The 22455-nt window shown below is 43.1% G+C and overlaps 1 protein-coding gene across 2 annotated transcripts in view; it reads right to left on the bottom strand.

Annotated features, from left to right (window-relative positions):
* Positions 1-1678: 1678 nt before the first annotated feature.
* Trim66 (tripartite motif containing 66) overlaps positions 1679-22455 on the bottom strand; it is a 58862-nt gene continuing 38085 nt past the window's right edge. For both annotated transcript variants that reach the window (XM_015477602.2, XM_048788287.1), the window contains 12 exons: positions 21404-22311; positions 19996-20157; positions 8024-8545; positions 7679-7871; positions 6185-6245; positions 5564-5738; positions 4942-5231; positions 4335-4461; positions 3934-4008; positions 3332-3484; positions 2676-2894; positions 1679-1933 (listed from right to left, as the gene is read on the bottom strand). In XM_015477602.2, coding sequence (XP_015333088.1) covers positions 1874-1933; positions 2676-2894; positions 3332-3484; positions 3934-4008; positions 4335-4461; positions 4942-5231; positions 5564-5738; positions 6185-6245; positions 7679-7871; positions 8024-8545; positions 19996-20157; positions 21404-22311 — 2945 coding nt within the window. In that variant the 3' untranslated portion in view covers positions 1679-1873. The remainder of the gene's footprint in view (positions 1934-2675; positions 2895-3331; positions 3485-3933; positions 4009-4334; positions 4462-4941; positions 5232-5563; positions 5739-6184; positions 6246-7678; positions 7872-8023; positions 8546-19995; positions 20158-21403; positions 22312-22455) is intronic.

The following is a 22455-nucleotide window of genomic DNA, read 5'->3' on the forward strand; positions in this document are numbered from 1 at the left end:
GATTCAAAAATTGAGAGGGAAATTGCCAGAGCCCAAAGCAGAAAGCCATGTCGCCCCCAAAATCAAGACCTAAATTCAAAGATCGCCTGCCTACTAGTGTACTAAGGACTTGGTTGACACAAACTAGGAAGCAGGATTATGGCAGCCCACCTACTTAGGAGGGAATGGCATACTCTGCTGAAAGAATGGCAAGTCAATGGGCAAAGGTGCCGTGAAGTGAAAACAATATCTCAGCCTGGGTGGAGAAGTAAATGACTAGTACGTACCATCAATTCACAAAGAGAGAAGAAATGTTTCTGATTTTTTTTAAAAAATGCTTATTATCAAAGTCCTACAAACAAGAATTTCCTTAAACAGCATCTGTTAGTAAAAACAGAGCCACAACTTGAACCTCCCCTGAAAGCAGCCATACAATTATAGGGCCAGAGAGAGCTGCCTCAGGGCCAGGCCAACAATATCAACCAAGTTCCTACTTGGGAGGAAGCCTGATCCACAGTTTTATGCAACTTCCTCATGAACACCCTATATGAACCATGAAGATCCATTTGAGACACAGCCTGGAGCTCCTGTTCACATGGTGTCCAGAATGCTTCCTTCAGCATTCTAGGAGAACTAAGGTCCTGAAGTTGTTTTAGGGTCACCAAAGGACCCTGGCTTCTCACCTCTCAAATTTCTTCTCCTCCACCCTTGACAGAACTTCCTCCAGGAATTCCTGGGTCTATCTCCTGATGGTCCCATGGCCTTTTCCAACTTTCAACATAAAAGGATATGGTGGAGTGTTTTTCTGGGCTATGGACAGTCTGGAGGCAAGCTAGTTAGGAGACTCACTTCTGATCTTTGGCTCTGTGAATATGGAGAGGTGGGGAACTAGGAGAGGCCAGGAGGAGAGAACAGGAAGAGAGCCCTGGCAGAGTAAGCTGAGTGTGGTCATTCTCCTTGCCCAGGGAACTCTGTATCTGAAGCAAACAGCAGCTGCCTCACAGCTTTCTGATGCAGAACTCAAGACCCAGATGTCTGAATGGAGATGATAAAGGAGTAGCTACTGACAAGCACGATGATCACTTCTAGGAAGTCAGGTTCTGACACCAAGGAAGTGCTATTAGCACAAAGTAAGCAGCACAAAGGGCAGACTCCAAAGTTGGCATCTTGATGCAAGTGAAATCTGAGCCAGATCTAAGATATCTTTGCACAGCCACCCAGCTCAGGCAAGAATGCCATACCATCCAGAGCATCTTCACAGCAGCCACCTAAGTCAACTTCAGGAAAAGGGGTATGAAAAACAAATACCCTGAAAACCGTTAGAACCTACATAGGCACCAATTGAGATTTGTGGCCTCTAGATGCCTCCTTGTTCTGCCTATGACAGGCGCCTCTGTCCTGACAGGACAAGCAATGGTAAACAGTGACAATCTTTGGCTATGCTGGGCCAGGGATCATAGACCTGCCATGTGTCCAAACTTCTTCCCTTCTTTTACCTACTTTCTGAGCCAGGAGGAGATAATATACTCTGCTCCTGAGCCCTGGACACTGAAAGGTGAGGAAGGTCTGCTTTCCTCAGTGGAGAGAATCACCAAGGAATTTAGGTCCTTCTGAGCCTGACCAGGCATGGTCTTGTCAAGGTGACCCATACATCTGATTACTCCAGAAACAAGGAACACCTCTCCCTCTTTCCTCTTTATTACTGAATCTTCTCTGTAGTGGATGTGCTATGGCTCCCAAATAAATGCTGTAGATGCAAATGACAAGGAAGAGCACTACACAGCTCAACAAGACTCATCTCACATCCACATTCTGAAGAGTAAGCTGAAGGATGGGGAGGAATAGTCAAAAGGACAGGACACCAGCCACCAGAGTGCTCGGTCTCTTCCAGCTCTCACACCTGTGAGATGCTGTTGGCCAGGCGGAACGACATTCTCTTTGCTTTTTCATTCTCCTGAGAGAAAAAATAAATATATTTGGAATTAGAATAGCCATATGTAGGATTTACTAACATGAAAAGGCCACATGTTAAGACTCAGATTCTCTAGAGTCAAAGTGTCTATCCTAGGAATGCAACAGCAAAACTTATTGAAGCCGCTATACCTAATATGCTAAGTATCATAAATAACCAGGGATGGTTAGTCAGCTCCTGGCACACTGCGTAAACATTACATTTCTGAGGAATTTAATAGCAATGACTTGAAATTTCAGGCCCACACAGGTGGGACCAGAGACGTTCTCTCTGCTGTAAGCAAAACCTCTCCTTCCTTCTACACACTAAGAGGCTGAAAAAGATCCCTGCTTTTCTCCCTCAAACCCAAAGTAAAGATCAGGCACTGAGACTAGATTCTTCTCTTCTTATTGTCATCACAGTGTAGTATAACCAGCATTGAGCTTGGAGTCAAGATAGCTCGTTGCTCCCCCAGTTCTGCTGCTAATTTTCTGGGTAACACTGGGTAGGCACATGCATCTCTCTAAACATCAAGCCTCACTAGTAACTGGAGTTAATGAGCCCCACACTGCCCTGCCTCCCTTATATTATAAGGGGTTTGAAGTGAGGGTTCATTTTCACCACTATCTCTTGTGCTACCCAAGCAGCTTCACTTTAGCTTGCTCTATACCTGTTGTTCAGCTACCCCTTGCCTGCCCAATCACCCACCCACGTACATGCCTGCCAGCTGGCAGTAAAGCTTTACCATATGTCTTCGCCGCCTCTTGGGTTGGATGCCTTCCTGAACACAGGGGGGCCACGGGAAGCCCTGAGGGGTAGAACATCCACTCTCACTAGACACCTCCTCGGAGTCTGAGTCTTGCTGCCTTGGCTGGGCAAACTGTTTCTCTGGGTAGATCTCCTTCAACCATCCCTCAAAGAATACTTCCAGGCAGCGGCCAGCCTCTGCAACCTCTGAGTCAGGCTGATGGGGAAAAGAGCAGTGGTGGTTGGCCTGTTTCTACCAGCCCAACTCTTCCAGGCCCCTCCCTCAAGAGCAATACAGAGAGCATAAAGCCTATCTGGCCTATTCTGGGATCACATCCTGGGTTGTCTGGAACTGAGCATTTTCTCCTAAGACTCAGGATAACCAAGTTGGTACAACTCTTAAAGTAGAAGCGACATTAACAGGTACCCACAAGTGGCCAGTTAGTAACACCTCTCTATCTTCCTCCTGAGTCCATGCTGAGGGTTGAGTGTGGGATAGAGCTTTAAAACTCACCACAGTAGACCTCAGGACTCCTCTTAGGTCTTCCTGGCAGCTCCAAACCAAACCTGATCCCCATACCCCAACCCTCACTTCAGCCATTATAAACTTTGGTCACTGGGTAATAGAAAAGATGAAAAATGGAAAAGACATACATAATTAAATTTAGCACAGTTCCAGAACATGAGGCGCACATCTGATACCACCTCCTCTGGGGTGGTATAATGAGCTGGGTCCTTCTTTTGAAGCTTCCTCCGGATGATTGACAGGTCCATGGGCCTCTTGATAATCTGATAATAATGTCGCGCCTTGGGAAGGAGAGAAGAGGAAAAGAAGGAAAGAAAGAAGAGAAAAGAATAGGTACAGATAAGAGAAGAGGCAGAGAATGAGTTGGAATATAAGTGAAAGAATAGAAGAAAGATGAGAAACAGCAGGAATAAAATTATGGAGAAGATAAAAAAAAGAAATAGGAGGAATGTATCACTTGCCAAGTCAAGTCTGATGCAGCAGCAGTTGTGGCAAGCTGGAGAGTAAAGACTGGACTGGCCATGGCCCCCAGGGTCCCCGGGACCATCCACAAATTAATACTGTCATTATTCCAATGGTTGAATCCTGAGCCTCCTGGGTACACCACCATGATCCTGCCCCATGGTTGAATCCTGAGCCCCCTGGGTACACCATCATGATCCTGCCCCATGGCCTAGGCCCTCTGAGCAGAAATGACAGTAGCAAGCAGAAACAGTAAGGTTTTCCTTACCAAGGGGCTGACAGGTTCATGGAAGGGCAGACTGAGGCTATTGCAGCACAAGGACAATACCAGCTTCTCACATTTCTGCAGAAATCATAATTGGCAACAGTGTCACTTTGTTCTGGCCCATTTCAAAAATCAAATCAAACATGAGAAAACTAACAACTCTCTGGCTTTGTACCACAGGTTTCCAATCATAATACTAAGGCACAGTTCAGACTCCCAAGCCAGAGGAAAGCTTTCAGGAGAATGAAAACCACACAAATTCCCATTGGCCAAGTTATCATCAGCCACAGTCCAAAAGAAAGGTACCCAGAAGCAGGTCTCACCCTTCTGAAAGACCTCAGCCCCTTTTAGGCACAGAGTGCTTTTCCAAGCAGAAAACCTTGTTTCTAGAGACCTTTCCCTACCTTCTGGTCGCATGTGCTCAGGCCAGGAAGTACCCGCACTCCAGGCTGGCTATAGCGAGCATTCTCACAGTCATATTCCATCTCGGGCTGCGTCAAGCTGCAACACAAGGTACACACCCACTCTCCCCTGCATAGATAGGTGAGGCCATGTTAAGCTTCAGCAAATTGCCCAGAGCACCCTTCCCTCTCCCTCTCCTTCAAGACAAGCATCGAGGCAACAGTGTGGGAAACTGAGTCTGTAGCTCTTCACTTGAGGCAATGGCTTCCTAGCAATGAGCTTGAAAGAAATTCAGTAACTCAGGATTTAGTGAATCCAGAAAAAATATTTAGGAAGAAGGCAGGGAAGAAGTACAGAGACAAGTCTTTGCATAGGAAGAAGCTGAGAACAGAGGCAGAAGGAAAGTCAACCAAATTTCCAACATCTACCTGTCTGAGTGCAGAAGGCACATATAGGGCCCACTAACTCACAGACCTGCATTTCATGTAGGCCCAGAAGAGGGGAGTAGGCCCACCCTGGGAAGTTCTGTGGGACTGACCTAGAATAATAATATAATAATAGAAGATAACCCTGGTAGCCAGGCGATGGCACTGGATTGGTATGACTCACCCTGGGAAGCTGAGCAAGGCTGGCACGTGGCAGGAAAGGTGAAACACTTTGGGGCAGCGGTCACAGCACAGCAACTCTCCACCATTGAGACACACAGCACAGAAGTCCTCATTCTCTATCGGGACTGGGGGACCCTTCTTGGCTCCAGGAATTCGAGAAATGAGTCTGTGTTCTTCAGGATTTGTACTTTCCACCTCTGGTGGCTGCTGCCCAGCCAGGGAAGTGACAGTGACCTTTCTTCCCCCCAGACCTGGGGCCTGGATGGCATCAGGCAGGCTGTCCTGGCTAACCTTGGGGAAGAAGTGAGTCTGAGTAGTCAGAGAACAGTACTAACAAGATGTGGAGGGACACAGTGGGAGGGACTGACAAGCCCTGAGCACTTAATATAAGAATCATTTCTTCCAGAACTGCAAGCTAGCCAAGTCCCACAAGTGCTGGGACAGCTTACTCCTGCTATGAACCTCAGAGACCCCTTACAGCAGAGGACAAAGTCTAGCCAAGCTACACCCTCACTCAGAGACTCAGGAGAGGCCCCCGAGCCAGAATTCTAGCTGCAGCAGAGAGAAAGGAGAGACTCCTGGACTGGGCCAAGGTTTAAGGTCAAAACATAGTAAAGTGGTACCTTAATGGACATGCTGGAGGACTCAGTGCCACATTCAATAACCAGCAAGAAGCTCCCATCCTGATCATTTTTCTGAGGCTTCAGCTTGAATACAGGCATCTCTCCCGAGGAAGCAGCACAGATCTTGAGTCGCTCCAGTCGCACATAGGGAATCTTGGGCTCAGTGTTGAAAGCTCTGTGGCAAAAGAGATATCCTGGGTATCAGCAAGAGCCTCCTCTGATCCCAACCTCTAAGTCAGGCTCATCTGTGATCCCACAACTGAGTAGCTACTCAAGATCTCCTCAGTCCAACCCCCTGAGGTCCACATCTTGCCAGCTCTGCCTGGCCAGACCCTGTCAGACACTGGGAAGCCCTTTGTGTAGTCCCTGTCAAAGAAGGAAGCTCCACGAAGAGCAAGGACTACACACAGAGTGCATGCCTCCTGGGGCAGGAGCCAGGACACCCTCCCACAATCATCCCAGACATCCAACGATACACACCCCACTTGAGGGCCTGGGGGTCAAAGAAGACAGAAGCAGGAAAGTTTCTGCTTCTAGTGAAGTCAGGAAGGATGCTTACTTCTTGTACAGGACATAAAGTTGTTTGGAGTTGGAGGCGGGGGTTGACCAAGAGTCTGTTACCTGATGCTCTGATTCTCTTTTTTATCCAGCTCTAAGGGTCTTTGTTCAAAATTCTGATATTCTAAAGCAAAAGACAAATAAATACCTGTGATGATATACTCTGTCACCTGCACCTTCCACTCATATCTGTTATTCACATGTCTGGCCACACACATCACATAATTGTTCCCCTACACTGTAATGATTCATAATGGTGGCAATCCCACCATGGATATCCTTCCTGGAGGCCACCTTCTTTCAAGGATGAGCACAGATAATGCTCAGAGGCTGCCCACAGGTGAGTGTTGGGTCAGGCACTGAGGGGCCAGCTTCTCACCTTTGAAATGAGCTCACAAATTACTTGTTTCCAGTACTCTGGTAACACTTGCTCTGAGAAGTCATTCTGTTCTTCCTTTTCAGTCAAGGGCTGGGATTCCAGAACTGCCTGAGAATCCAGCTCACACTCTGTGAGCTAGAGGCTTCAGGGAGCCCTCTCCTGTATAGCACAGTCTTTATGGATGGACAGGGAGCAGTGGAGGCAAATAGAGGGAACTAGCACTTGTTGAAAGCACCCAGTGAGCACTGGGCACTGTCCTAGGCACTTTACATGGGCAAGCAGGATCCATAAGAATAAATCCAACTACATAAAATGCAGGGTTACATTATTGGGTATAATAAGAGCCAATAATTTTTTGGTTGGCCTTTCAATGTGAGAAAAAAGGGGAAAATATTTCTTTCATTTTCTGTGATTAAATCTATACAAAATAGACTGATCATTACAAATTAAGCATACATTGTACTTTGAACTAAGAAAGTCCCAAGTTATCAATGGTACTCAATTCCAGACTTTCTTACCAGCAGAAATAAACAAATCACCTTCCACAGAAGAAACAAATCTTAGCCTAGCCCAGTTTGAGAAGAGCCAATCTCCAATGTTCCAAAATCTCTTTTCTATGTGGAACAACACAAATTCACAGTATGTCTGGATACAAGGAAAATTCTTGCTACTACAGAGTAAGTTGTCAAGTTAGTTCTCTGCAGTTATTTGTCCCAGTAGCCTATGAAGTCAGTATGATTAGTTCCATTTACAGAGAAAGAAATCAGTTCTGGGATATTAGGTATATCACTCAAAATCAAATAAAAAACACAGTGCTGGTATTCTAACTTAGGTATGTCCAACTCTAAAGTCAGATGTGCTTTTTTACCTATAATATTTTTCCCAGACTAGCCACCTTGAGGTGAGTTCTTCCAGTCTCCCTCTACATGCAACCCAGACCCCAGGACTTTTTGCAGGGGGAATGTTACAAGAAAGCTGGCCACATGGATCAGCCTGACCACAGTGAGGAAAGCAGAACAGAGGAACTCGCTTCTGGAGAGGTACATTTAGCCTCAGAGAGAAGCAGCACTCCTCAAGCTTAGAGCCTATCTGCTGCCCTGTACTTCACCTAAACGTGCTTAGTCCATCTGCACAAGTCTATGGTCAACATGAAGGCAGGCTTCTTACTTGAGTCTCACCTTGTGGGTTCCGGTACTGCTGTAGAGCTTTAGATGTGTTGATCACCGGTGCCAGGGGAGGTCTTTTCACAGAGAGATTAATTGGCTCCTCTAATTCTGAGGTAATAGCCAAGTCTTTGGGCACATCCAGCCCAGGGGCCATGGGGCCTTGTCCCACTGAGTCAGTAAAGTGAGAGGAATCCTCACTTTCCATCTTCCAAAAAAGAAAAGACAAAAAGAATCAAAGAATTTTTGCCATCAGTGGTCCCAGAGCTATTAAGCTAAAGCCAGGATAAGACCTTCAGTGGCCAAGTTTTTACTCAGTGACAAGCAGAAGAGGTTAACTGACATTTCCCTATGACTTACCTTACATAGGGCATTTCTCAGGGAGGGGTCAACTCCATCCTTGGGGCATAGGCTCTCTACAGCTCGGCCAGGATCAGGACTGGAAGTGGATCCAGTTTCCAGCTGCATGTCAGAAACCAGGGGCATGCTCTTCAAAGGACAAGTCACTAGACTTGGCACAGCTTGGGTGTGAGCAGACAGTAGGCTGGGCCTGGCCTGAGAATGGTCACTTGCTAGACTTGTGATGGCTGGGGAGGTCTCATTCATCATGTTGGGCATGGGCTGGAATGTGCCATGCACAAGGCTTGGTATGACCTGTAGATGACTGGCTGTCGGGCTGGGCATGGTATGATTTTGAACACTCGTCAGGCTGGACACAGCTTGTGGGGGGCCACTCAGCAGACTGGGTATCGCCTGAGGAGGGCCAGGTGTCAGGCTTCTCACACTCTGAACCTGTGGTTCTAGGGTCCTTGCCAGCTTGGTAGATGACAACTCCATCTCCAAAGTGTTGGAAAAGCCCATGATGCTCACCGAGGTGGAGTTCTATAGGAACAGAGACAAAGGGTAGTCAGGCTGTTAGCTGAGAATGGCAGGAGGGAGAGGGGAGATCCAGCCCACAAGAGCTCCCATGCTCAGATTCCTCTCTGGCCTCTAAACCTAAGAGAGATGGGGAACTTGGGCAGCACATGAATTTCTATTCAAATCCTTGACACCAAGGAAGTTCTTAGGCTATGACACAGAGAGGGAGGCACAGGCTGAGGACACTGGTATTGGGTGGAGGTAGGGAACAGACAGTGAGAAAGAGAAAGCCTACCATTTGACCTAAGGTAGACACATACACACACACACACACACACACACACAATCAATCAATCAATCAATCAATCAATCAATTAACCACCTCTCCCACCTTCACTTCTGTGCTTAAGCAAAGAGTCAGTCAGCAAGACTGCCCTCTAATTTCACATTCCCCTCTTACTATACCACTGGTGATTTCTTTTCCTTTCAAGGTGTTCTAAAGTTTAGTTTCTGGCATAAAAGTGATGGGAGGTTAAGACGGCTCAAATTCTGATCTGCCTCAGAACTTCTTTTTTGAGAGGATGCCAACGCTGAGGGAGTCCCAATCAGCCTGGAGAACAAGGGTAAACTCCAGGGCCTCTTCTATGCTTTTTCAAATCAACTCCAAGTACCACCAGCATTTGATAAAAGCTTTAACTAAGATATCTGAAGGTCTTTTCTAGCCCTAATATACCTGCCAAAGACATTCCAAGTCAAAGAAAGGGAACTTGTGAGCAACTAACTTAAGATGATCCTAGACATTTTTGCCATCAGCAATCCCAGAGCCATTAAGCTAAGGCCTTCAGTAGCCAATCTTTTGCCCAGTGAAAAGCAAAGGAAGTTGACTGACATTCCCCCAAGTTGAGGGAATGTAAATCACTGAATGAAGCAATAATGTTCCAGCTCCAAAAGTTCTTTTCTTATATAAAACTACTGAATGACCCAAGGAGAAGAGAACTAAAGGGTTGATGAAAAGAAATAAAAAATATATAGACTGCTGCATTTGAATCTATTTAGCTTTTCTGATTAAATAAACATTTGATGCAGGAGAGAGACTAGTCTAAATCTAACCTTCATGAATTTATAAGTTCTGTTTTTTTTTAATGCTAAATAAATAGCAATTTAACTATTTAAAATATTAAAGGGAAAACAAGGAATAAGCATCTCTAAGCTTCTAAAATCAGCTTTCCAAGTCTGTCATTCTTTTCCCCATATATGAAAAATTCAAATTTCCTTAGGAAAATAAACACTTTGAATACATTCTCAAGTTTCAATATAAATTCAATAAAACCACTTCATAGTGAAGAAAGACTGTCCTCATCTCAGTGAATGTCACTCCTAGTCACCCAGCTCTGCAAGTCAGATCCCAGGTGGGAGGTATCAATGGTGTACCCCTCCTCCCTCACCCAAGCTAAAAGCAGGCCCATCAGTTCTGCCTTAAATATCTCTCAGATATACTTACTAATTCCTCTCTCTACTCATGGTTCACTAGCCTCACCTACTTTCATAGCTCCCTAGGCAACAGGCATGGCCTCGTCAGTAAAGAAATACTTTAAAACATGCATATGATCATCATTCCTTTTCATAAAACCCTGCAGTGCATTCTACTCTTCTTAGAATGAATATAAAAATGCTTAACAGTTTCCCAAGGGTCTATGTTCTGACATTCTCCTTTACAGTCACAGCCCATACTACAACCCACTCCCCATTCTCTGAGCTCCAGACGTTATCTTCAGACATTATCTTCAATTCCTGTATCATTCAAGCACCCCCAGCCCTCACCCACTCTAGAAAGACTGCTTCCTTTGTGAATATTCTCCCACCCCTGTACCCTGTTCCACAATCATGTAGAACTCAGCTCAGTTGCCAGTATTGCAACAAAGCCTTCTTTCATTCTCAAGTCCAGACCAGGCCACCCTACACACCTTTTATGTTCTCATAATGCCTTGTCCTTGTACTTTTAGTCTTATATCCCAATTTGTGATAGCATTTAATTAATTTGATTCCCATTGCCAAACAGTGAACTCTATTAGGGCATGAATTTTGTCTATTTTGTATTTCTAAAGCCAAGAGCAGTGCCTGAATGAAAAAAATGAATTAATGTGCTACACCTAAAATTTCATAGCACTACATGACTGTTTATTCTAAATCTTAACCAAATGAACAGCAGCTTTATTCTACTAACAACTGAGTCTGAGTTTCCCTTAAATAATTACTTTTTTGTATTGCTAAAATTTATAGCAAATATTATATGCAAGGCAATTTGCTAAGTGTTTTACATATATTATCTCATTTTATCCTCACAAAAATCATTTAAGAGTTGTTGTGAAGGTTAAAGAAATAACCCATTTAAACATTTAGAACAAATGAGAAAGCCATTAGTTTCTAGCTTCAGCTCCTTAAGCTGGGATTGTGCCTAGTTTCCCAATTTGGTTTATGCATTCTAGCACACTGTAGATACTCAATAAACACCAGCTGTTTCTACCATTTCTCCTGTTATTGTTATTATTTTTTGTTGTAGCCTTAGTTTTACATGAGAAAATTAGAGTCAGAAAGGCAACTTAGGGTTTTTTATGTTTTTATAAAACATAATTTTGTAATTTTCATTTATTTGTGAAATAGGGTATATTAAAATAAAATTGAGCTTGGGCATGGTGGCACCTGCCTGTAATCTAAATGGCTTGGGAGGTGAGGCAGGAGGATCACAAGTTCAAAGCCAGTCTCAGCAAATTCATGAGGCCCTAAGAAACTTAGCAAGATGCTGTCTCAAAATAAAATATAACAAAAGGTTTGGTGATGTGGCTCAATGTTTAAGTGTGCCTGGGTTCAATCCCCAGTACCAAAAACATAAAATAAAATAAAGTTGATTTTTATATTAATCTCATCCAGAGATCTTGCTAAAGTCACTCTGGAATTTTATTTTGGATTTTCTGTGTGCATAAATAAGGTAATCTATGAAGAGTGAATTTTAATTTTCTTTCTTACTTTACTCCTCGTGGATGAATGCAAGTAGTGATGTCATCCTACTTGCATTTCTGATTGCAGAGGATCCTTTCAATATTTCACCAAGTATACTAAGTTTTCATAGCTTTAGAATCCAGACCTCTGGTACCAAAGCCACACTCTTAATTTTGGCCTTGCTCTCTCTACCCATCTCTGGGCTGACTCCCCTTCACTCTCTCTCTCTCACTTTTCTATTCTTCAATTTCTTTATCCTTCCCTATCCTCCTTGCCCTCTCTCATGGCCTTTCCTTTAATTTTCTGTTTTTCTTTCTTATTATCATCTCTTTCTGTTTTCTCCCTGCCCCTGTCCTTTATTTAACAGCATTAGTAAAATTTATACTTCTGATTCTTAATTCTGAATTTCAAAAGCAGATGAGTTAAATATCTTTTCTCTCTCCAAAGAAAATTTTGCTTTTTATATGTTCCTTGATAATTCAATAATCTTATATAAAAGGGCTTCAATTTGTTCTACAATGTAAGTCCCAAGGGAAAAAAATGATTAGAGAGGTAAGAGGAATGCACAAACCAAATTGGGAAACTAGGCACAAAGCCCAGCTTTAGCTTAAGGGGCTAAAGCTAGAAACCAATGGCTTCCTCAATATACCCAGGACTGCATCCCTTGGTGTCCTCTAGTTGTCCTGGCTACACACTATGATAGCTTTCTAACAACTTACATATCCTCATCTGTAGACACAAATACCCAGTGTTATTGCATTCCCTTTTGTATATACAACAGTCCAATCCTTTGAACTGGATTTTTTTTACCTTTTCCCCTCTTGACATGTATTTATAATGCAGTTCTGGCATTCATTTCATCTATCATGCTGGACATTGAGAATTAAATTGATAGCTCTCAATGAGATCCTTGCTGCTAAGCATTAAGAATATCAAAATCCATTGAGACCATCCAACTAATAATGGTAGGATGCTGTATGTCACAGATATGTACACAAGATAAAATCCCCAAGGGCAAAATTTGCCAGAGAAAAGATAGAGATCACATTTGTTGGATATCAACCTCCTATGCTAATTGCTTATAAGATGTGAGTTAATCAAAGAATAGGGCAGAGGAAGACATGTAGACTGAGCCATGAAAGAATTCTAAAGTGAACTTGCTGGATCTGCTCCCATAATACCCAGAAGACAGTATGCAGTAGGTTATGTGTCCTAAGATACCACAGACTAGACTGGTCTCTTTCATCTTCATGTCTTTAGCCAAATTCAAGGAGGCCAATGCTATAAGGAAGTAAGCTAAAGCTCTGGTAACAAGAACCTGGGGGAACTTCCATCAAAGAAGAAACCCAGGGAAAGTGCTTTGAGGAAACCAGTCCCAACCCCATTTCTATAGGCTACACAAACACAATAGCACTTCTGGAACCTATATATGCTGTGTACTAGTTATTTTGATACTTCATCTGACTCTCTGGAAGGAAGAGCTACAAAATATTAAATCAAAAATTACTTATTTCATGTACAGGAAGAAAAGAGTAGAGTTGAAAGCCTCCATGCTACTCTGCTATTGGTGCTACAAGATGAGTGCAGGCAAGGGGAGGGCCAACTTTCAAGGCAAGGAATGAGCCTGAGTCTCTAGGGCCAGGAAGGAAAGAAAGGGCTTCTCGAGAGCATACTAGGGCTAGAGAAGGGATTGGGAAAGTGGCTGTATTGCCTCACATACAGAAGCCACCCATCTGCCAGTGGAGATGATAGTGTCAACTATCTCCAGCACCCAGAATTGTACAGAGGACAAATGAGAGAAGGCAAAAGTGCATTTCCCACCATAAAGTCTTATAGGGTCCATCACTTACTCTTCTAGGCTGTCAACTACATAACTGACACCTTGAATTAATCATATATAAAACAGATTTCATGGATGAAAATATGCATAGTGAGGAAGTGAAAATAAACTATTTCCTAGTTCAGAAATAAAAAGGCAAAATGCCAAAAACATGTATCAGCTCAGGTCATCTTTGGCACATGAAAGGAGATGATCCTGGGCCTAAAGAACTTCCCCTTATCTCCCTCAACTAGCATATCCTCACTTGTTTCTAATTTTCTCTCACTCTCCCAAACTGTATGTTCCTATCCCTGTCTTCTTCCTCTTCTTGTCCCTTGTCATTCTCTGCCTCCTTGTCTCCATCTGCTGCCTCTCTGACTTGTCTGAAATGCCATGCCTGGAGTAAATTTAACCTTTCTTTACCATCTGACTTGGCTCCCCTCCTGACCCGAGACCTCCCTGAGCTGTCTGGCTTTCAATATCTCTTCTATCAGTCGCCTGGAGCCCTTCATCTATCTAACCTGTCTTCTGCTTGATCTGTTATCTGCAGCCATCTCTCTCTGCACCCTCACCAGCTGGATCTCTTTCTGGAGCTCAATGTGTTGACATTATTGTTCTAATGCTTGCCACATGGTATTGTCAAAATTAAGAGAAAGCATTGTTTTCTCATTTAAACAGTTGGAAGGGAAACTGAGACACAAGAGTGATTTCTCAGATTTCCCAAGCCTCATACAGGCCCAAGACTACAAATCCAGCCCCAGCCTGAAAATCCACTGGCTGGTCTTAATTTGGGGCCAATAGCTAGAATGCCAGTACCCTAGTAAGAAGTGATTACAAAGTCAATAAACGGACACTTAGTTCACATGCCCTGAGTTTAATATTAGTTTTAGGTTCTTACAGTTAGATAATATTACCATAGAGAAGTAATGCAGTTAGAGTAGCATTCCACATAAATTAATTTTCCAGATATCTGAAACACACTTTTTTTCAATAACAAAATGCAATTGGCTTAGACTTTATTTTGAATGGGAGTACGTTTAAAACACTTTACACACTACCCTGTCTTATTAAACAGAGTAAATGGAGCCTAGTAAGTCAAGAATTTTTGGTGAGCCACTAATTAGTCCAGAGATGCTCTCAGGAACTACTAAGAATGGAGAGTTTAGTTTGCCCTTTCAATGAATGACCTCACACAGTGGCACTTTTCCAGGCCATGCATCTTGCCTTCTCCCTGTTGTGAGCTGCCATTATAGAAGTCCTTATTCCTGCTTCTAATCTGCTTACTATTTTAATATAGGAAAAGTATAAATTTCAGAAAAAAAGCATATCTAAGCTTGCTAGATAAAAAATGCTGATGGATAACTGAGTGTGGTTATGATTTCATACAGAAAATAATGTGTGGGATTTGTGACATCTGCTTTTGTTGCTGCTTTTGTTTGCCTGCTTATATCCTTTATAAGGGTTTTCCCTCCAGTGGTTAAAATCACCAAAGACTACTTGGGAATTTTGTCTTGGAAATACACTAAAAGCTTTCATTCTGTCTGAGGAAACAGAAAAGAAAACAAGGACAGAAGTAAACAGATTTGTGAATTAAACTCTTGAAATATTTGAGGGCTTCAACATCTTCAAATTAGGCAGATTGGTTTAATAGCAGTATATTTTGAAGTAGCTGAATAAGACAAGTGAAGAATAGATTAACTTTTCCAGTAATTGGTTTTACATGTTGATTTTTATAGTAAAGTTGTTGCTCTTGTTGACAGTAAATGATTTTCCATCTCAAATGAAAAGCTCTTGTACTACCGAAGGCTATTCCTATGAAAGTAAATATGCTGATATATGCAAACTGACCAAAATCAATTGGAAAAAGGTTCATGGGCAATAAAAAAGTGCCCTGTGCCCTGATGACCTGGGGATATCACAAAAGTAAAGAGGAGCCGGGTACAGTGATGCATTGCGTTTGTAATCCCAGCAACTCAGGAGGCAGGGGATTGTACATTTGAAGACAGCCTGGGCAACTTAGCAAGACCTTGTCTCAAAATAAAATTTTAAAAAGGCTGAGGATGTAGCTCAGTGGTAGATCTCCTCCTGGATTCAATCCTTAGTGTCAAAAAAAAAGAAAAGAAAAGAAAAGGAAAAAACCATTATCACAGATTCTGAGGGGAGAAGTAAGGCAAAAAGAATAAGGAGGGTCCAATAAGTCTGAAGTGAAAGAGATGAGTGAAAGACTTGGAGGCTCAGAAGAATTGGTCAGAGGTTTACTCAGGTCACTGGAAGAAATTTACAGCCTACCAGCAAAGGCCTGTTTTCTCATGGGCCAGGAGACCTAGGCAAAGATCTTGGATTTGGTTTGTGACCGAAATCAAGATAGAATTAAGAACACAAGCTTCTTAAAGGGTGTTAAATTCAGAAATCCAGACCTGGGGAGTGTTTGCCTTGTCTCCTGAGTAGGACAGAGTAGAACTGACCAGGATATAGGAAATGCCCTAAGAGTGCTTCACCAGGCCTTGGGAATATTCTATCTACTGTGAGGGTCAGGCTATGAAGAAAAGATCATTGCTGAGGTTGAGTACCCATTATCTGATCTATTGCTGTGTATTTGGAGACTAAAGATGCTTCATATTTCCTCATATATGCCAGGGTTTTGAATATGAGTTTAAATGAGTCATTTCCCATCTCCAGGCATTAATCTCCTCCTCCAAAGGTTGATATAAATCTCAGCTATTATAAAGAGATAAATTAAGAGTTCAGGCATCAAAGTACTTTGATAATGGCATAAATGCTATCAACCTGAGTCATCATCCTTTGTTCTTCTGCATCACTCTTAATCTGGGTCATAGGAATTCTTACTGCTTCTCTATCATTTACTGGAAGTGTATATTATATCCCAGACTCTTTTTAAGCCATAGGCAGCATCCTGCTGGCCTTAAAGTCCTTTGTGGTAGATCTGCACTATATTATGAGCAGCAGCAAAGAAGTCTTTCTTGCAGATGATCTGGAACTCAGAGCTTTCTGTGATGCTTAATGTTTTGACTCCCTCAGACAGCATTAAGGAAAGGATTGTGTGTATTCTTCAGCAGTTGACTAGTCCAGAAGTACAAAAAGAAGCCACCAAAATGTCTTCCAGTTTTTCTTGGAATGTAAGGGGTTTTCTGTTGCAGAGTTGTGACCATGATATTTCTTCAGAGTAGCTAAACAAAGATTGGGACTTTTAGACAACAGCTAGTACCAGATAAATGTCCAAATTCACTTTAAAATATCCTGTTGGATGCAAAGAAGTTGGTAGGATAAATGACTTCTAAGAGGGCAGAGCTTAGGCCTCTAGAAAACCCATTCAAGAACTTTCACAGTCTTCAACCACAATCTGTCTTCACCATGAACTCTTTTAGCACCAACTCCAACATCCTTGTGCACAGATGCTCTGTTCTGTCACCCTTATGGTCAGCATGGAACACAGAAAGATGCTTGGTGCCACAGGTTTCTTGAGTCTTTTATCTTTAGATAGACTTCTGACTTCCCTGGCACTAATCGGCCAGTATAGGCTAAGAAGTGGCTAGAGGCCAAAATATCTTTACCAGATAAATTAAGCACTATCAAATGAGACTGGGTCCTAAGACTTCTCCAGCAAGGCCCCACACTATTTCAAAGATTATAAAGATGGGAAAATCCAGAGGTGAGAGGCCAAATGGAGTTCTATATTTCCCACTGTAGCATACAAAGAGAGGCAATTTAACCTAATCATTAAGCATAGGGTTGAGTCAGGAACTGTGCTCTGATCCTAACATTACCCATGGTCAGCTGTATAACTCACGTGGGTCACTTAACCTTTCTGTATCTCAGTTTCCACATCTTTCAAAGAGAATAAGAAAGGGCTTCCTCATAGTATTACTAGGATAAACAAAATAAAATGGAATGATCCATGTAAAAACCTATGGAAAAGGTAGAAAAATACTATACAATGTATAAATCATTCAATGATAAGGGTACTCAAAATGTTTGGTATCCTCAAGCCTCAAACCCTCTAACTCATCCAACCCCATCTACAAGGCAATGAATTTCCTCAAAAAGAAAGCCCTTTTTCTTATTGCAGGAGCTTTGTTGTAACCAGTACCCCTCTCTCTCAACTCATGAGCCAAAATGACAACCTTGAGGGTCCTTTTTCTGGGAGTCCAAGCCATGAAGAGGCTTATAAAACATCTGAAAAATGCCAAGTCATCTGCCCCTCCAAACTTCTGCATAAGTCTTCATTCATAAAGCCAGGAGCAATCCAAAATGAGAAAGAGTTCCTAGGATCTTCACAAACCCCACTGCCACCCTTCAGTCACATAGGAAAGCAGCTTCCTCTTGGTGCTCACAGAATCCTGTAGGCCAATCACAGAGGCAACACAGTTTCCATGCTGTGTACAGGAACAGAACTGACCCTTGTCAAAGAAGCAGCAGCATTTTCTGCATGGCTTTCAGCAACAGCAAGCCCTAGGCTTTCTGATGAACTACTGACACCTAGAACAGCTCCCGTCAGGTCATTTTCTACTGCATCTTTCAAAGGACAATATTGATAATTCAAAACTTAACTTATTTGTCCTCTCAAATATATTCTTTTTCCCTTGCTCCCATCTCAATGGGCCAAGACAAACCCAAGTGTTGAGCCAAAGGTCTTTCTCTGTCTGCTTTCCTATTGTCAATCAGGCACCCAATCCAAAACTCATGATCAGATAGCTCTCGAAATCCTTGCTTCTTCTTCATTCCCACAGCTACTGATTTCATCCAACTTCCTTACCACTACTAAAGTGGACTTTCAAATTGAATTCAAGCCATGCCCCTCCTTACTAGAAATCCTTCAGTCACTACTACCCTAGCCCCAAGACTGAATCACAACTCCAAGCATAATTGACAAGCCCTCCAACCTCTCTGATTCCAGTTAATCTTACTTCACAGTGCATCTCCTGACCCTATCAAGTCAGATTATCTGAAGCCCTAAGTGTCACAGGTTTTTTCTCCCTTTTGGGCCTTCCAAGTTGCCATTCCCTTTAACTGATGCAGTCTGTCTTTACACTCTTCACTAGCCAAACTACTTCTTCAAATGTCAGCTTAAAAATATGTCTTCTGAGAAGTGTTCTGTGAACACCCCCTCTCCCAGAGTTCGTTGCTCCATGGGGTACACCTTAATGACTACCACAGTACTTCATTATAATTTATTGTTTTTTTCTTATTTATCTCTCCCACTAGACTGTAAACTACAGTACAGAACTACCTTATCCACCAACGTGTGCTGGAAAAATATTTGAAACACAGTAGGAGATTTGTGGAGTGTTTTTTTTTTGTGTGTGTGTGTGTGTGTATGTGTGTGTGTTATTTTTAACATTAAATTTATAAATAAATGGATGGATGGATGGCCCAAATTTATAAGATTAAATATTTAAGAACTACAAAGAGCCTATTTACAGCATCCCTTGAGCTTCTAGGCCAAGTAATTTTCAAAGGCAAGATACAGTCAAAAGACCACTAATATCAGAGGCTTTCCCAGACTTCAAGAGTCACCAGAAATTTCCAAGTTAACATTTCATTTTTACCATTCCTTCCTTTTCTAAACTCTTTTCTCAAGAATTATGGAGATTTACTGATCCAAGACATATATGGTGGTGGTGCAGCTGGAGAAACTTAGTGAGAAGCAGTATAATAAGCAACTAGCAGAAATTGGACTACAGTCAGAGGGATGTTGTAAGGCTGAAGAAACAAGCTAGGAGGGTATAGATAGCTGACAGAGTTTCAAGTCCAGGTCTAGATGGATGCGCCAGGAAGACTGAGGACACTAGATCTGAGAAAGAAATAGGATAAGTGGAACAGGGACAAGGGACACAAGAAGGGGTGAATGGAGCATATGTCTCAGTACTGAGGTCTAATCTAGAAGAAGGTAAAGGGTAGGGGTGAAGGGCATAGGAAGAATAGACAGATGAGGAGCTGTGGGGATCTGGATTATTGCAAGGGTAAATGAACACTGCTAGCAAGCTGGTAGGCAAGTAAACAGGAAGTCCTCTGATTATTCATCTTCAAGAGATCTCAGTATCCCTAGGTGCTCAGCTACCTCTGCAGGACATCTCTGCAGACAACTTACCCAACAAATTCAACTGATTCAAATTCTAAGGCAATAAACTTTGGGTTGTGGAGGCTACATAAAATACTTTCCCCATTTTCATTATAGTATGGAAAAAGTTCAGACTCTGGATTACAACAGATCTTATCTTAACTAAACCTCAGCGCTTTCCTCTATGGCTATAGAGCTCTGGACTTCAGTTTCCTTAGCTACACAATGGTGATGCCCAACTGGTAAAATTGTTGGGAAGGTCAAGTGACATAATGCTTGAGAGGGACCATATATATAGTTCTAAGCACAGAGTAAGCAATCAATAAATTGGCTCTCTTTCCCTTTCCCCTAAATGATGCCCAGTAGGCCCCATTTTAAGCATGTATGTGGGAGTGGAAATGGAGGTGAAGAAGGACTTATGTTGCTGATTCATTAGGACAGAAGGCATGAATCAGGACTGTGTAGCATCCAGGGATGGAATAGGGACACTCCTCCCCCCAACCCATCATCCTCATCCAGGTGCCTGGGGTCTTGGCTGGCAGTAGGTCTCATGTCAGGGGAAGCAGTCTCCATTAGTACCTTTCTCACCACATTTGGAGAGGAGTGCTGGTTGGTGTTGTCCATAGAGGGGACACTATGAGAAGTTTCCTCCCCAGATGTCTGAGGCAAGGAAGCAGCAACATTCTTCTCAAGAGGGAGAGCTGGCTTTGGGCCCTCAGATGCTGGAGGCTCATCTGTAACCTAGAAGAGGGAATAACAACTTCGGTGGGTTTCACTGCAGAGAGTAGCAGCAACAGCAAGATCCAGTACCCTTCCTGCTACTACCTACACATGGTGTACTGCTTAAAATTAAAAAAAAAAAAATACTTTCATCTAAACTTTTCCTAAAACTACATCCTAATGTGATAGTCTTATAATAGAATCAAAAACAAGAATTCTGAGCTAACTCTGTCAGCAATTTAACAGTTATAATACAGGTTTGCGTTGTTTGTTTTATGGTGCTAGGGATCTAACCCAGGACCTCATGCATGCAAGGCGAGTGCTCTACCACTTAGCTGCGTCCCTAGCCCCATAACACAGTTTTGACTTACATTTAGCTACAGTCCTCAATAAACCCTGGGCCCTTTTCTGGCATCACAATAATTATTCCATATCCCCTCTCAAAGGATTGAAGTCGCTGGAGATGTCATTTGAAGCATTATCTGAAGTTGTCAATGTTGGAGCATAATTGTGAGACCTCACATTTTGAAATAAAGTAAAAATCTAAAGTAAAAATCAAAAAAATCTTTGATGATGTAAGTGTAGTTATAGGTTTAAAGGAGACACTACCACAGCAAAAGTGAGAAGGCGTAGTGACAAGGGGCTGTAGCAGGAGATAAAACAAAACAGGAGCTAAGAATGAAGATATGGAATGCAGCAAAGATTCCAGAAGTACAAACTATGCCTCTTCGATTATTTATATTTTAGCTGAGAAATTAGAGGAGCAGCATTCAATTTCCCCCTAAGGAAGGAACAAGGCCTCTTATGTGGCATTATAGAAAAGTCAGAAGACCTGGCTCCAAGTTTTATCTCTACTTCTAAAAATTGTATAATCTCTAGGCAAACTGCTTGCCCTCTCTAACCCCTACTTCTGCATGGTGATGCCTACTGAACAATGGTGTTAATGGATAAATGATATGGTTATAGAAAACCATATGCATAGCTCAGTAGATGTGAATAAAGTTTAAGTAATGTCTGTATAGTGTTAGAAAGTGCCAACCACTAGGATCTAATGAATACCTCACTCCATCCCTCAAGCCCAGATCTATGTTGGGATTAAGTACTATGTTCTCTGGAGCTTCTCTGAGGTAGGAGCTTGAATCTAAGGTAGTTGTGAAATGTGAGGTCTGAGCTTAAGGCCACCCTAAGATGATGAAACTGTTTCCTGTGCCACCCTATGACCGGAGAGGCTGAGTTTTCTGAAGAGTCCTTGGATGAGGCAGCTCACCTGCAGGGTGTCCTCCTGGCTCTGGGACTGGACAGGTGCTGGCTGCCTCACAATGTAGTTGATCTGCCCCACAATGGTTTGTTGTAGATGCTGAGGAGATTTGGTCTGACTCAGCTGCAGGCTGGGCTGCTGAGCCTGGAGGAGCAGCTCCAAGTCCTTCTGCATCTCCTCCAGCTCAAACTTATGGTGCATTATGTCCACATTCTGGGAACAGGCAGGCCCAGGAGGATTCTCATGTTGACCCGAAGCCAGATGCTGGGATGGAGGTAGAGGTAAGGGTGGCTGCTGCAGGGGTGGAGGTGGTGGAGGTGGAGGAGGTGGCAGCTGCTGCTGTGGCTGCTGCTGAAAGTGGCTAAGCTTCAGCTTCTGGTGGTGGCCAAACTGGACTTGAATGGAGGGAGTCTGTAAGGTGGACTGAGCATGGGTTCCTTGCTGAATGTCCTGTGGTGGGACTATGCACACGGGCTGGGAAGTCAGCTGCTGCTGCCCAGGCCGCTGGGTTGTGCTTTCCTGTTCTACAGGGGGCTGGGTTTCCAGCCATGGCTGTAGCAGTTTTGGGGGATGACTGCTACAGGCCAGCTCCTTCTCCCTGGTCAGCAGGGTAGAGCACTGCAGTGACCCCAACTGTTGGGGTATCATCTCAGAGGGCTGTCTAAAACTCTGGGTTGTGTGTATGCTGGGTGGAGGGATCTGGCCTTTGAGGGAGGGTGAGATGGGGGAGCAGTGGGAGCAGCACACAGATGAAGAACACAAAGCCGGAGGCTGGAACTTGTGTGAAGAGTGGCTGAGAGCCTCTTGCTGAGCCACTGGGGGTTGGTGGCTTTGATAAAAGGAAGATGGCCCCTGCAAACCTCCATAAGCAGGAGTATCTGTCCGGGAGAGCTGTCCACCTTCAGTAGTTATGCAGCCTGGAAATTCAGAACAGAGAGTTTTTCCAAATGTAATATGCAGTTGTTCCCCCACACTTGCTACTTCCTGCCCCTAAGCCTAAAGAACATTATTCAACAAACTTGTACCAAGTATAAAGATTAATAAATTCAACTTCTGATTTC

Source organism: Marmota marmota, unplaced genomic scaffold, assembly GCF_001458135.2.
Source record: "Marmota marmota marmota unplaced genomic scaffold, marMar, whole genome shotgun sequence".
NCBI lineage: Eukaryota > Metazoa > Chordata > Mammalia > Rodentia > Sciuridae > Marmota > Marmota marmota.